The following is a 15,734-nucleotide window of genomic DNA, read 5'->3' as shown; positions in this document are numbered from 1 at the left end:
AGAAACTGGATCAAATAGAGAACGTCAAATACACGATATACGCCGATGACGTAACGCTCTGGGTCCCCGGAGGTAGCCTGGGATCAATTGAAAGCGCTCTTCAGGAAGCGATCGACGTGATCGAGGAATACCTCGCTCCCACCGGCCTGCGATGTTCGCCTGCGAAGTCGGAGCTCCTCTTCTACAAACCGTCGAGGAGCGGTCCCAAACCAAAGAACGAAATCAGAGACACACACGTCATTACTCTCAGAACAAAAGACGGAGGAACCATTCCACACGTCAGCAAAATCAGATTCCTTGGGATGTTCATTGAGAGCAACGGCTCTAACGCCGCGACAGTGGAGAAGATCGTGACAAAGTCGAATAACGCCTTGAATCTCATACGACGCGTAGCCAACAGACAACACGGCCTTAAGGAAGAAAATCTCCTCAAGCTAACACACGCCTTTGCGCTATGCCACTTCACCTACGAGGCGGCCATGCAGAGATGGAAGGTAGCGGAGAAGGACAAACTCAATGTACAACTGAGGAAGCTAGTCAAACTAGCGCTGGGAATCCCCAAGAATACCGGGACAGAGCTCCTGCTGCAACTGGGGGTACACAACACACTAGAAGAGATCGCCGAAGCTCAAGAACGGGCTCAATGGACAAGACTCTCTGGAACCAAACCGGGTAGAGAAATCCTAGCCAAACTAGGTCATGACACCACAGTAATCGAGAATCTATATCAAAGAGTTCTGACGGACACACGCAACTCCTACACGGTTCGCCCACTGCCGCGGAACATGAACCCCGCGCACCATCAACCCAGAAGGCTGGCACGCGGATCGTTCATCCTGCGCGAAATACGTGATAAGAAGATCCTAGCCTGTTTCGTTGACACGGCACAGTACCCGACCAGGAAGGCCTTCGTTGCCACCACGATCAATAAGCAAGGTCAAGTCAGAAACGCTCCCACAGTCAAGACCCACAAGTCCGAGATAGCAGAACAGGTTGCCATCGCACTCGCGCTCACAGACCCGACCACCACCCACGTCTACAGCGATTCACGCTCAGAAAGGAGCAGTTGCAAGCCAAGCACTACAAATAATCAATAGATCCGCACCGCTGCAGCATCACACCATCTGCTGGTTCCCGGCACACCTCGGAGAGATCGAGGACGCCCCTCGCAATCTTAATGAGATGGCTCACAGGAGCGCGCGAGACCTAACCCTCCGCGACGCCACCTATTCTGGTCGTGACCATCCCAGCGAGAATCGGGACCCTCGCTCCACATATGACGAGATCATAAAGCACTTTTATCTAGACCGCAGAATATTCAGCACACCTCACAATAAGCTCACCAGGCCTCAAGCCCTGACGTTCAGTATGCTTCAAACAAACACGTACCCCACGCAGAACAGACTACATCACTATATGCCTGACCTATACAAAACATCATATTGCGAAAATTGCCATAGCACACTAGACGTACATCGCTTGCTCTGGCCGTGTGGTCGGACCCACGCAAACAGGGATCAAGACTCCGCCAGGCTACAAGACGCATTACGCAGCACGGACCTGGCGGAGCAGCTCTGGGCTGTCCAGCGAGCCCACGATGCGTCCAGGGAGTTACAACTCCCGGTCCCAACGTGGGAGTAGCCCGCTCTATGGGACCTTGCGCCCCGTAGCTCGCAGGACCTTTCAATAAAGTTACTCCATCCATCCATCCATCGACAAGTGCTTAAATAAATGCTACTTAACCGACGGTGACGCGTACAATTGTTTACTTTCATCCTATGGACTCTCTTGCAATGGTTATGTTACGCACTGCAAAGGTAAAAAAAAAACTTTTGTAGCCTTTGTGTCGCACTTTCACATACCAATTCTGGAGTATTTGCCAAGATTCGGCACACATACACTGGTACATACCCTATGGATAAGCTATAGAGAATTAAGCAAGAAAACGATGAATATAATGCGCTATTTAATTTCTAGGACGTGCTGCTTCACAGGTGCCTATGAGCTGACATTATGTGTTCGGGTTTCATGCAGGAAGGTTTTAGTTTAAATTTATTTTCGAGTTAAAGCAAAAAGCCCCTATTTCTAGGCGCCAGAAAAACTGCAAATACGAAGGATAATGGTAACGTCAGCGATTGAGTTCTGCGATTGTACGTACCTTAAAATGAGGCTCTCTTTGCGTTTTATCCGAGGTTTAGCTTTCGTCGTTTCCACGTCAGATTTGTGGGTAAAGCGACGCTAGCAACGGAACATATCGAAATAACACAAGTCAGCGATTCGTGAAAATGACGTGACAGGAGACGTGAAAACAGAGAGTACTCAAAAGCTAAAGCAGAATACTTAAAAAATGTATATTTTTTCAATTGTTTATTACGCAAAGATGGTCTCGGATGGCAAGGCTAAAGGCAGAAATCCTCCTGTTGACCTAGGCCTTGTCACCCGCACATTGCAGAATTGATAGGTGGCATATACAAAAGTGAGAAGTATCATTCCCTTTTGCGATTTACAAGACAGCGAATACGTAATGAAAGCAGTCGTATAGAAAAGTAAAAAAAAGTAGAGAAGCAAACACACTTCAATTTTGTAAACAACACGCACAGGAAGTGCGACGGAAAACAAGAAAACGTTATACAATCAATAGAGAGCGGGAATAAGAAAAAAAAATTGAGTAACTTCTATTTAGTGTACAGAAAACTTGGAAACATATCCACAAAGCCGTATATGTTGACATACTGTCATTCTGAAGATACCAGATGCGATTTCACAGCCTTCTTGAAATCATTTGGCGATTTTTTTTATAACACCAAACGCGCTTGGATGTTCGTTTAAAAAAAATGGCATTAGATACCGAAGTTGTTTAGTACCATAGTTCTTCAGGCATCGAAGAACATCAGTGTAGTTTTGCCTAAGATCGTATTGTCTATTGCTGCAGAGATGTTTCAGCGAAAGTAACATTGAGCTAGTTCAGTCTATACATGCACAGCGAGCTTCAGATGAAATAGTCGACTAAGTTTTAATATCCCGTGTTTTAAGAACTTAGCTGTATGATCACGGCGACCAAGGTCTTCAACGCAACGAAAAGCTTGTTTCCGAAGAGTAGTTATTCGTTTCACATTAATTTCATGATAACGTCACAAGTAAGCAAACAGTATCGTGTAATTCTGAGTCAGTCTGTAGTACAAGTGACGCTTCAACCACGATAGAACCAAGTGCCTAATTTTAAGTGGCGCATCTAAAGACCGGGAGATTGTAGAAGGAACTTTACTGACATGTGTTGAGCAGCTTTAATTTTCTCCGAAAAGGAACGCCTAAGAATTTAACGACTGACGTGCGCTCTATCGTGTAGCTGTTGAAACCAATCTGAATATATTGATGTCATCAGGTTTATTTTGAGGCTTAAAGACAACATATTTCGCTATGACTAAAGTTATAACTGAAGTCGGTTCAGTGATAGCCAAAGTAACAGCTCATTTAGCCAAATATCCGTCGTACGTTCTTAATCCACATAGCCGATGACCCGAAAAGAACGCGTTAGTATCGTCAGAGTACAAAACGATGTCCGAAGTGGTGTGCTGTTAATATCATGCACGTACATAATAAAGAATGAATGACCTATAATAGTCCCTTGAGGGGCACGATATAATGTTATTTGTTTCGTGAGTGAGCAGAAAATATTGTGACATGTATATTGTAATCTAACGGAGAAGTAACCACGAATCAAGTTTAAGGCAACGCCACGGATTCCGTAAAACGTCAGCTTATGAAATAATACGGAGTGTTTAATTGAATTGAAGACCCTCCGGAAATCTAAAAAGAAGGAAGTAAAGTGTACAACTTGTGGTCAAAATTATTAAATATTTTTTTTCTTTAAAGCAGTGCCATTTTTGTCAACCTTTTCTCGCGGTAACGAAATTGTTGGTAGGCAAAGCTTGTTTTTCACCCAAAAATTGTGTTAACTGTTTTCAAAAAATTTTCTTATAGTTTAGAGAAGAGAGGCAGGACAGATATCAGTCTGTAATTATTCGTATATTTAAGGGAGCTTCCCTTATCCAAGACAACTACTCTGGCAATGTCCATGCTATCAAGAACAAACGCCAGTGGTTATAGCATTCTCACATATATGGCATAATGGGCCACACAGAATATTAGTAACGGTTATTATTGGTTCGGCGTTCCAGCTCTTCTATTCAGGCATGCGATTGGCATGGCGCGTCACTACTTAAGTAATAATCGTTAACTTTGTCAGCCAAGGAAGTTTCACTGTATTGCACATCATCAAAAGTAAGCACGCTAGTCTCTTCTCCGCGTCCCATATCTCTTTCGAGCTGGTTAGACGAATCGAGAATGCCCGATGTTGTTTTGTGCGCCTGAATTATTACCGATTGTTGTTCGCTCTTGTTGACTTCACTGGCCGTCCAACTGTAGTGGGCAGACTGACAAGACGAAGGTCACGCGCCCGTTCCAGGCGTTGAGAGGCAGGTGTGTCCGCCTGCCTGTACCCACCGCGCGGAGGCGGTTGACCTCTTTCTCTCGCCGAGACGCGGTTCAGATAACGTCGATACGACAGCGTCACGGAGCCTTCCTATCGGAACTATGACTGTGGGCCAGGAAGCCCACTGGGCGCAAGGGCAGCGCGACGACGTCTGTCCGTCGTCTGTCACGCGCGAACCACGAGGGTGCCAGAAGTGGAGCGCCTTGCGATAAGCTCTCCACAGCGGAGTCGCTTGCCTCTCTGCACTGCTCGCGGAGAGAGTCTTTGTGTTGCTCAACACAGTGCTGCTGTACTGCGGTCGGGGTTTGATGGCTATAATGGGGACGCTGATATGCCGGCGTCCAAATATGGACACGAGCTGCGAATGCAGTCGAGTGCCGTAATCGGAGCCGACTGCGGCACCGCGAACTTTGTCTACGTATTAGGGGCGCAAGCAAAGCGAAGTCTTCGGCGGTTCGCTGCGAGCTCGTGTTAGGCCTCGGCTTGCCGTTGTTAAGGCTGCCATCAGTAGTTACGAGGACGGGGTTTCGGCGACCTTCAACAGCGTCTGCTTAGAGCTCGAACCAGGATGACCGTCGGGAGGGTCCGGAAGAGAAGACGAGATTATGTAAAAAAAAAACAAGTAACAGAAGTTTAATACATCGTTACGGGTGAGCGATGTGCTCCAAGAAAAAAAGGTACAGAAACGTTTGGTGTGCGTGCTCCTGCACGCAAGGGCAAAGATATCCACGTGGCGTCTCGCTGGCCTTCTTATACCCTACACCATCCGGGAAACCTCATTCTCTCTTGCTCCCTGGTATAGGGCCTTGACAACACACTGATCAGTCCACATAGAGGAATACGGAGAAAAAAATCGCTCCCTGGGCGATTCACAGAGAAGTACGGAGAAAACCCCCTCCTTGGCAATCTACACGGAGGAATACGGAGAAAACCCCCTCCTTGGCAATCCACACAGAGGAATACGGAGAAAATCCACTCCCTGGCAATCCACACAGAAGAATACGGAGAAAATCCACTCCTTGGAAATCCACACAGGGGAATACGGAGAAAAAAAACCACTCCTTGGAAATCCACACGGAGGAATACGGAGAAAAACCACTCCTTGGCAATCCACACCGAGGAATAGAGAAAAACCACTCCTTGGCAATTCACACAGAAGAATACGGAGAAAATCCACTCCCTGGCAATCCACACCGAGGAATAGAGAAAAACCGCTCCCTGTCAATTCACACAGAAGAATACGGAGAAAATCCACTCCCTGGCAATCCACACCGAGGAATAGAGAAAAACCACTCCTTGTCAATTCACACAGAAGAATACGGAGAAAATCCACACCGAGGAATAGAGAAAAACCACTCCTTGGCAATTCACACAGAAGAATACGGAGAAAATCCACTCCCTGGCAATCCACACCGAGGAATAGAGAAAAGCCACTCCTTGGCAATTCACACAGAAGAATACGGAGAAAATCCACTCCCTGGCAATCCACACCGAGGAATAGAGAAAAACCGCTCCCTGGACATCAACACAGGGGAATAGAGAAAAACCGCTCCTTGTCAATTCACACAGAATACGGAGAAACACCACTCCCTGGCAATCCACACCGAGGAATAGAGAAAAACCACTCTTTGTCAATTCACACAGAAGAATACGGAGAAAATCCACTCCCTGGCAATCCACACCGAGGAATAGAGAAAAACCACTCCTTGGCAATTCACACAGAAGAATACGGAGAAAATCCACTCCCTGGCATTCCACACCGAGGAATAGAGAAAAACCGCTCCCTGGACATCCACACAGGGGAATACGGAGAAAAAAACCACTCCCCGGAAATCCACACAGAGAAATACGGAGAAAAACCACTCCCTATAGCAATCTACAGAGAGGAATACGGAGGAAAACCACTCCCTTGCGTAGAAGGGTTGAACGTAGGTCACGTCGTGTCTCAGGCGCTTGGCATCCGTTCTATTCAGTCCTACACAGTGAACCCTAACACTGTCAAGGAACTTGCTCGAAATTGGAGGCTGTGATCGATTTCTTCGCGCCGCCTCATATCTCTGTCTCAGCGAGCGAGAAGGCTAAATGAGCCCTAGGAACTCGTTTTCTAGTCAATTAAAATTACACGAGGTGACTAGCAAACAGACAACGAGGCCTTACGCAGTATAGGGGAGGTGAATTGCTATTATGTGTGCACAAATATTTAAAATCTCGACGAATATAATAGTATTTACCATTCGATTCGAGAGGTAACTATTCAAAGTTGTCGATTTTTTTTCGCTTGTGTTGTTACTCGGCATAACTTAAGGATGAAGTTAAATTAAGCATGAAGGTCAGTTTTACGCTGTTGCAATGAAAGCCACTTACAGAACGTGTCTTCGATTCATCTTTCATAGTCTTCGAGTTGGTAAGTTCTCAAATTCAAACCACTAATACATTTTCGCGTACTTCCTTTATCCCAGGGTTCGAATATTCGTTTTGTTTGAATACTGCAAGTGCTATAAGGTATGACAGTGGCTGCAGTCAGCAGGAGGAAAGGCTGATGCAAGTGGAGGCTCTTCAGAATGATTTTTACAGCAGGAGGACCACTGTTGTTGCGCAAGCAAACCACTTATAAAGCAAATGCATGGAGAACGTCATATGTGCACAACAGTTACCCGTCGACAAATTCGCATTCCTCGTCTTAGGCAACCCAGCAGTGTGTCTTGATTTATGCAAAGCAAAGGTATTATTGGGCCAATCTCGCCATGTTCGAATTTCGTTCAAACGTTTTGATAGGCCGTAGCATTGAATTTAGCTATTTCAACGAGCGCTGCACTTAACCACGTGCCTCTGGTGACGTGCTGTGCCTTTGTTTCATTACTGTCTCAGCAGACCGCGCGCCAGATGCGATTACGATCGACGATGTTTCATTGTATTGCGCTAACCGGAGTGCGTATTCATAGCGTTTGATCCTAAGCAAAGTGTGCCGCAGTGTCCGACATGGAATATCCGGCCAAACACCGTGTTCCTGTTTTTCCGCATCCTATACCCGTATTCGTTCGATTTGCTTTCGTTTTTCTGTATGAAAAACGTCAACAGAATGGAAACGTCACGAATATACCCGAACTGCTGCGACACTGATGTACTGAGAGCATCCCAAGCGACGCTTTCTGTGCTTGCTTCCATGACCTCCAGGAGCGGTGGCAGCTGCACGGGGTATATACAAGAACTACAATAATTAGTTTGTAAGTTGCATAGTATTTTTTTTCCTTCTTTAAGAACTCAGCCCTGCAACTTTTCTGCCAAAGGTCGCGGATTGGTTTACCGAAATGTAAAGTATACTAAAATCATGCTTAGTAACGTTTAGGCATTACTTATCGTTCTTGTTGTTATTGCTGGATCCTATTTGACGTCCTCCTAGCTGTGGTCGTTACCCTCCTCCTCCTCGTTGTTGTTGTGTAACGAGCGTTTTGAGCACAGTCTCTCTCTCTCTCTCCCGTCGCAGGCGAGGAGGAGCTCCTCGAGCGCGCCCGCGAGCTGGCCTCCCAGAACGCCATGTGGCGCTCGTACATCGGCATGGGCTACTACGGCTGCCTGCCCCCGGCCACCATAGTGCGCAACGTGTTTGAGAACCCCGGCTGGACGACGCAGTACACGCCGTACCAGGCCGAGATCGCGCAGGGTCGCCTCGAGAACCTGCTCAACTACCAGACCATGGTGGCCGACCTCACGGGCCTGGACCTGGCCAATGCGTCGCTGCTCGACGAGGGCACCGCCGCCGCCGAGGCGATGGGACTCTGCACCAGGTACTCGAGGGTCTACTTTGAAAAAAAAGACGGAGAGGAAAAAAAATACAATGTCGCAGTCCAGACATATGCACAACAGATAGATGCAAAGCGTGTGGCGCCAGAGCCACGCTGGCAGACGTGCTATGGGAATGCCAAGAACCAATTAATACAGGACAATGCGAGCGAAGGCTCCATCGACAGCCTCCGCGCGCGATGACAGGCCGCGCTGCTCAGCTCGAACCTGGAAGACGAACTCTGGGTGGTCCAGCGGGCCAAGGAAGCCGCCGGGAGGCAAGAACTCTTGGCCGTAACCTCGGCGGGTGCCCCAGCCCACTAACTCGCCGGACGCGAATCGTTCTGATTCAAACTAACGTTTTCTCACTCACTCACTCACCCGAATGGCGAAGCATTGACGGCGACTGCAAGGAGCTCGCGCTGTAAATTGCAATAAACGTGGCGTTGCGCGCTGGAAGACACACACGAGCTGAGGTCACTCGATGACCGCGGTTGCTCGCAGTCGCAGTGCTAGCGGGACGGAGACTGCAGAGCAGCGGGGACGCGCACGTTCTTGTCCCGAAGCGATCGTCGCCCCGCGCACCCCGTGCCTCCTTTTGCCATTACAACAGTGCCGCGCGGCACCCAAAACTCGGCAGACCACGTGACCTCCAACACCGCGGCCGCGCGAGAAGACCGCGCGCGTTCAAGCCGACAGCCTTCTCGGGCTCGCCCTTTGCCGGGCCGCCGGCAGCAGATGACGCCGTCTCCAACGCGGAGCGCTCGAGTCGCGTAGTTCGCCCCTTATGCCTTAGAACACGCACCTATAAAGCGAGATATAAGAAGGATGAAGAAGCACGTGCTTGGCTGCGGTAAAGCTAGAGAAACTATGGAGCATGTTTTATTAGAATGTGAAGACGTCTGCCCAGCTGTCGATTTAGGCACCACCGGCCTCCTTGAAGCCCTCGGGTTCAGCGAGAGCAGTGGAAAAGTAAACATGTCCGCAATAGGCATTAGTAAGAGGTGATTGGAGGATTGGTGGAAGAAAAGTAAGGCAACGACAAAAAAAACGGAGACGTACAAAAGCACAGTTCGCAATAGGGGACCAGAAAATTTGGTTGTGGGAGTTCACATCTTTTTTTCTTTTTCTCTTGTTTAACATAGGTAGGACATTAGGCAGTATAATAGCAAGAGCTTGGTGGCGCCACCCACCGCCCCGTTTCAAAGGGGACGCTCATAACATCCATCCATCCGCTCGGCCGCGCGGCCAGAAGGCGCCCGGCGAAGTGGGTGCGCGCGCACCACGCTTACACGCCGTAGTTCGTGCGACAACACCGTGGCGCCGCCAGCGTGAACGCACCTCGTGTTGTTGTGTGATTAGTATCGCGATAAAACGAAATCTTCAGGCGCGGAAAGACACGGGCACAGTTCCGTCACGACGTTTACTTGGGCGCAATCGCCAGTGTTTAATGGGAACTGACGCAGTCGCATATACACGTAAGAAGAGAGAATATGCAGCGTGGTACGGTCTCGCATCTCCCACGTGCATCAGCACAAGGAAAGGTCGTCCGCGATAAATCCGACCATACCGAAATTCACCTCACAGTCACGAACGGCTTAGGATATAAAACCGTTTTTCTCCGTCAGCGCTATCGAAGCCTCACTGACACAGTGGTCACCTGACTAGTTAATGCGGGAAGCCTCTGCAGTCTCGTTGGCCGTTCGATTTCTATACTTAAATGTGATGTCTAAGACATTTTTGTGCACTTGACTGGGAATTTTCTCTTCGGTCGTTAGAACCTTGCGTCCATGTTTTGTTGTTGTTGTTGTTGTTGTTGTTGTTGTTGCTTAGTACGTGTCTTCGTTTTTCGCTCCTTTTTTTCAAAATGAATTCGTTCCAATTTTCCCAGCTTGCAGTCGTCCTGTTCGAGGGCGTTATCGATGTACGCATGACAGAGCACCAATGTTTCGCGGCCGGAACGAAGTATACACTTGCGCAAGGCATGTTTTGCGGCAAGCTTGACCGGTGGCGGCTGCCCATTACGAAAGTATCGCTAGCATATCGACCTAGTTTAGTGGCTAAAAGTGAATGACGTTAACGTTCTCTCTGTGTTACCAGGTCGACCCCAGCCGTATGCGCCGACTAATGCACCATGACGTAACCACCACCATGTTGGAAATTTCATTGAAGTGCACATAAGGCGGGGACACATATAGGGAGGGGGACAGGACGGCGCTTGACTCTCAACTGAATTTATTGATGGACAGAAAAAACATTCATCAAGATGTTACAGCGTTCTAGCGCATGCGCAACAAAGCAAGATGAGACACTCATGACACCAGCGCCAAGACTTCAGACCCTTCAAAATTCTATCGTGATTGTTGTCTATCTAGATACGCATATACTCTTTATCGTGCAGCGTAATGGTTGTTTGACTGACGCAATCACTACCCCTTTTTCCTAATATGGTATGCCTCAGCTATTTCACTAGTTGCTTGATCTTTGTGTGCTTCAATCAAATTTCAAACATTAGCGTCAACCAACTAGCCCAGCTCGCCATCTTAGTGCGTGACCACCACCTTCGTTAAAATGTGCGTTGCTTTTAACTCGGCGATCTCTTCCAGTATTCATAGTGTTATGTCTGCACGATCAGATCGTTGTAGACACCTATAGTCCAGCGTTTGTTGCGCGAAAAAAAAAAAAAGAAAACACCTGCTTTGTGCGAGCTCACAGCAACTTTGATCTATGTCTGTCTCGTTTCTGCAGGTTCACCAAGAAGAAGACGATGCTCATCTCCGACAAAGTGCACCCGCAGACTCTCGCTGTGGTCCAGACGCGAGCAGAGTGAGTGAGCGCTATTAATTTGAGGAAAAACACAACAGTATCTGTGAAAAAAGTTCCAAGGTCAACTACATAACCCCTCTTTAACATCTAACGCGTCTTGGAACGCGTCTAGCTCGTCACCTAAAGCTCGCTCCGACGCCGTCTGCTCAGTTTCTTGCAGTCTTTTTTTCGTTCCTCTCAAGTCCTACACGTTGGCAACAGCGCTCCTCGTTCTTTCGAGGCCTTCCGCGGTGACTCGGTGGTCTACGGATTTCCGATGCGGAGCACGAGGTTGCGGGTTCGATTCCTTTATGTCGCGGCGTCCTGCATTACGAGGGCAGCGGTATGCAGAAGCCAGCCGTGCGCCCCGCTCGTCTGGCACACACTTCAGACAACGCAAGGTGGATCTAAGTTGATCCGCGCAGCTCCCGCTTTCATCGCTTTGAGAGGTCAAACCACGTAATTTCGTTTCCTTCACTTCCGGATATGCCTGGCGGGCTATACCGCAGCCCTACAGCAAGGCAGGGCTCTCCAGTGGACTGTGTAACCTTGCGTAATGGTCGGGTAATTGATTTATACAAAGACGCTAGATGACGTTGCGCTGTAGCGGTTGTAGTTAGAAAAAAAAATAGGCACCCCTTACAAAACCAGTTGCGGAAACCCCAATATCTTTCTGTTGACTTTTTGTATGTCTTCAGTAGAATTGGTGCGAAGATAATTGCATAGCTTCCTTTTTTTTTTTTTTTGTTCGCTGGGAAGGAGTGTGACGGGCGATAGAACATAGGACTGATGACAGAGAATTTGAAGTGTTGTTTCTTTTTCTTTTCGTTTGCGTCTGTTGTACATTATGTCTCGAAGCGACTATCGGTTCAAGGTCTGCGTGCCCTTTCGTAGCACTCAAACACGCTTCAATTATTTTGTCCCTCAAAAGAAACACCGAATTGAGTTAGCTTCCAGCCTCCGTTGCCTCCATTACCAACACAAGCTAATTCAGCATCTCTGTTACTATAGCTGATATTGTGTAATGATGTTGGTTTCATTAAATTTCTAGCTTGTACGTTAACACTGGCGATATATCTTGTTTAAACACCCATTCCTTTCTTAATTTATTTAAATCTTCGTCGGCCTTATAAGAAAATAAATCTTGTTAAAACTTTTTTCAATAGAGAGAGAGTATGTGCATGTGTGAGAGTGCGCGTACGCGCACACGTACAATGCAGCTGGACTGTGAATAAATAGTAGCAAAACTTTCTATTTCACATTTAAAATTTGTGACTAATAACGAACTAATGACTAACTCGTATTAAACGTAACATTGCCTCAAAACACTGCGTGATGAAAAAAAAAATTATGCAGCTACGGAGAAGGCAAGTTCATGCCTTTGTTCGCTGGATAATTTGCACCCCTCCCCTTTTTTTACACATGCTGCTACAGTGTACGGAACACACAAAAAAATATGGACATAGAGAAGCACTTAGCTTTGTGCTTCACGCATCTGCAGAAGCTAGCGCATAATGATTTGGTCGAGGCGAGGCCAGTTCCGACACCGCTTTCGACGTCATAAAAGCGTGCTATACGAAACCTCCATAACTGGGAGGAGTAAATCTATCTAGCAGTGTTGTTGGTATTATTTAGTTGTGACTGTACGGAGCTTGCGCCCGCCCCCCCCCTTTTCTTTTTTTTTTGCAGCGCCCTGGAAATCGACGTAGTGGTGTCGGACATCGCGCAGATGGACTTCTCCCGAGGCGACGTGTGTGGTGTCCTCTTCCAGTACCCGGACACCGAGGGATCCATTGAGAACTTCGAAGGCCTTATCAAGGCCTGCCACGACGCCAAGGTAATTAGCAGGCGGCCAGCTACTGTCTGAAGGCGGTCTGCTAAAAGGTTATCGCCCGTGCTAAAGGCCGTTAAGAGGAAGCTTTAGCTCGGATGCTCCTATCCAAATACATGTAAAAGGAGAATTCGTTTTTCTCGGCAACCACTGCACCAAACTTTACAAGATTTGTTGCATTTAAAAGAAAAACTTAAAATCTAGTGACTGTTGGTTTCGAATTTTTGAGTTAGGACGTCAATTTTTTATTAAAAATTGGCAAAAATCGAAAATTTTGCACAAACGAAACTATCAAGTTTACAACGCTGTAACTCAACAACGAAAAATGATAATACAATTCTGTGAATTGCATCTAATAGTACATCTAAAGCGGACAAAATTGATACGTTACACATGAATATAAAAAAATTTAGTAATAGGGAAATAATACTTTTGCAACACCCTTGTAACCAACGTAACAAATTCACGTAATATGTAAAATGACATATTGAATTTGTCCGCTTTGAATGATCTAATGGATGCTTTTTACAGAACCGCGATATCAGTTCTTGATGCAGAGCTATGAATTTGTAAACTTCGTGCTTCTATTTTTTTCAGACGGTCAAATATTTGAAAATCGTTTTAAGAAAATTCAAGCCCCAAATAGAAATTCCGCTTCCAACAGTCACTAGAATTTAACTTTCTCTTTCAAATGCAACAAGTTTCATTAACATCGGTCCAGGGGTTATCTAAGAAAAACGTTTTTGCGTTTTACATGTATTTGAATAGGCCGCGTCGGAGTTGGGCCCGAGCTAAAGCTTCCTCTTAACGAGAAACATTAAATCACTTTAGGCTAGCAGAACATTTTATTTATTTATTTTTTGAAAACCTTTCTTTGGCTCATTTGGCTGAGAAAGGCTTGTTGCTAACGAAAAAGAAAAATAAGCGCATAACTTTCTTCGGCTTGCGCACGCAGCTGTGTACACAATGTCTCCTTAAATGTATCTCTCAAGGTTCTTTTTTTTTTTTTTGGACGTGCAGGCGAATCCCTCTACAACGAACGCCTCTACAACGAAATCACCTGTATAACGAAAGAGTTTCTTATGTCCCTTCTTTCTTTATGAAATGTAAGGTGTAGGAAGTTTTACCACAGATAGGGCCGACTATATATGTCAGTATCATTGGCAGAAAAAGCAACAAAGGCACACATATTAAGGAAAATACAAATCGCGCTGTCAGAAGTATATAGCGTAACGGCAAATCGATAATAGATACTGGTGGAATGCCTGTCTTCCATATGTATTGTAAGTGCCTCGACAGCGAAGACCGCTACAGTGAATTGGCCAGTACAACGAAGGAATTCAGGCGTCAACCCAAGGCTGATTTCCTGCTCTACAACGAGCGCACGTAGCAGCCCGTAGCCGCCTCAGAGCTGCGGTGCATATTGAACGCGTCGGGTCGATGCCGCAGAAAACATAATGCGAGAAGGTTTGGACTCCGCAAGAGCTACGATATCCTGTGCCCTCCTGCAGACAAGCCAAGAACTTTGAGAAGGGATATGCAGTGGTCAACATTCAATGCTTTTTGCGGAATTGCCTGTCAGGTTCCGCCGCCGAGGATGCCTCGAACGTGGATGCCACGAGATCGGCCAACAGTCGCACGGTCCGTCAGATCAACTGACGTGCGTCTGAAAAATTAGCGACTTCTTTCACTAAGTACCCCTTGAATTGATGTTAACTAACCGTTTTCCCCTTTGCTGATTGTGCTTACGGCTTGCTCTATCGGGAGTGTTACTGCGCGCGATCTTTGCAACTAAGTTACCTGTATTAACAAAGAATTGTGGAGGTGCATTTCGCATGCTTTCTCGTAAAGGTGTTCCACTTTCAATTTTTCGTGAGAACACACCCTCGTCCTCTAAAGCCGAAACGAGTTTGCCGGCATCTCTTGGGTATCTTTGGGGTCTCTTGGTGTAGCTGCAAACTAATGTTGTTGTTTCTTTCCTGTAAATTCCTTTTATTGTTTTGTTTTGGATTTGCATTGTACTCACGCCCTCTGTAACGCCCTTTGGGTCTTGAGGTTATACTAATAATGAGTGAGTGAGTGAGTGAGTGAGTGAGTGAGTGAGTGAGTGAGTGAGTGAGTGAGTGAGTGAGTGAGTGAGTGAGTGAGTGAGTGAATGAATGAATGAATGAATGAATGAATGAATGAATGAATGAATGAATGAATGACGGGTTCGCGGTCACTGTCGACCCAGCCCGAGCGATGCGTTGTCGCTTACCGGGCGCATATACAACAAGCGTCTCCCTTGGCGTCGTCTCTGGTCGCAGGCGCTGGCAGTGTGCGCCACGGACCTGCTGGCGCTCACGGTGATGCGTCCCCCGGGAGAGCTGGGCGCCGACATCGCCATCGGCACCAGCCAGCGCCTCGGGGTGCCGCTCAACTACGGCGGACCGCACGCCGGATTCTTCGCCGTGCGCAGCTCGCTCACGAGGCTCATGCCCGGCAGGGTTGTCGGCGTCACCAGGTGGGTGGCACGGTACCCAGTGGCTCACTGGGAACCGCGTGGTACCCTGTGAGTCGTCGAGAGGTTAGAGCAGCGAACTTGCGTTTCGAACCGAAATCGGGCGGGGCTTCGGGCTGGACTCGAACGCGCGAGGAGAATTGGTGTGACGCCTTCTCTTTTTTTTTTTTTTTTCCAATTCAGAGGGGGGTCCGAATATTCGAAACCTTCGAATAACAAATCGAATAGTGTCCTATATTCGATTAGGTTTTCGAATCTAATGAGTCCCTACTCGTAAAAGCGAGTATTTTTTCGAATACTTTTCGAATATCTTTAAACGTCAACTG

At 47.2% G+C, this 15,734-nt stretch overlaps 1 protein-coding gene across 1 annotated transcript in view; it reads left to right on the top strand.

Annotated features, from left to right (window-relative positions):
- The window catches only part of LOC126517665 (glycine dehydrogenase (decarboxylating), mitochondrial), a 65,728-nt gene that overhangs the window by 15,036 nt on the left and 34,958 nt on the right, over positions 1-15,734 (top strand). Inside the window, exons 3-6 of the mRNA XM_050167459.3 lie at positions 7,977-8,277; positions 11,021-11,098; positions 12,767-12,914; positions 15,215-15,411. Of these exons, the coding sequence (XP_050023416.1) occupies positions 7,977-8,277; positions 11,021-11,098; positions 12,767-12,914; positions 15,215-15,411 (724 nt within the window). The remainder of the gene's footprint in view (positions 1-7,976; positions 8,278-11,020; positions 11,099-12,766; positions 12,915-15,214; positions 15,412-15,734) is intronic.

This window comes from Dermacentor andersoni, chromosome 11 (assembly GCF_023375885.2).
Source record: "Dermacentor andersoni chromosome 11, qqDerAnde1_hic_scaffold, whole genome shotgun sequence".
Taxonomy (NCBI): Eukaryota; Metazoa; Arthropoda; class Arachnida; order Ixodida; family Ixodidae; genus Dermacentor; species Dermacentor andersoni.
The sequence above is the reverse complement of the archived record's forward strand: the minus strand, read 5'-3'. Positions and strand labels throughout refer to the sequence as shown.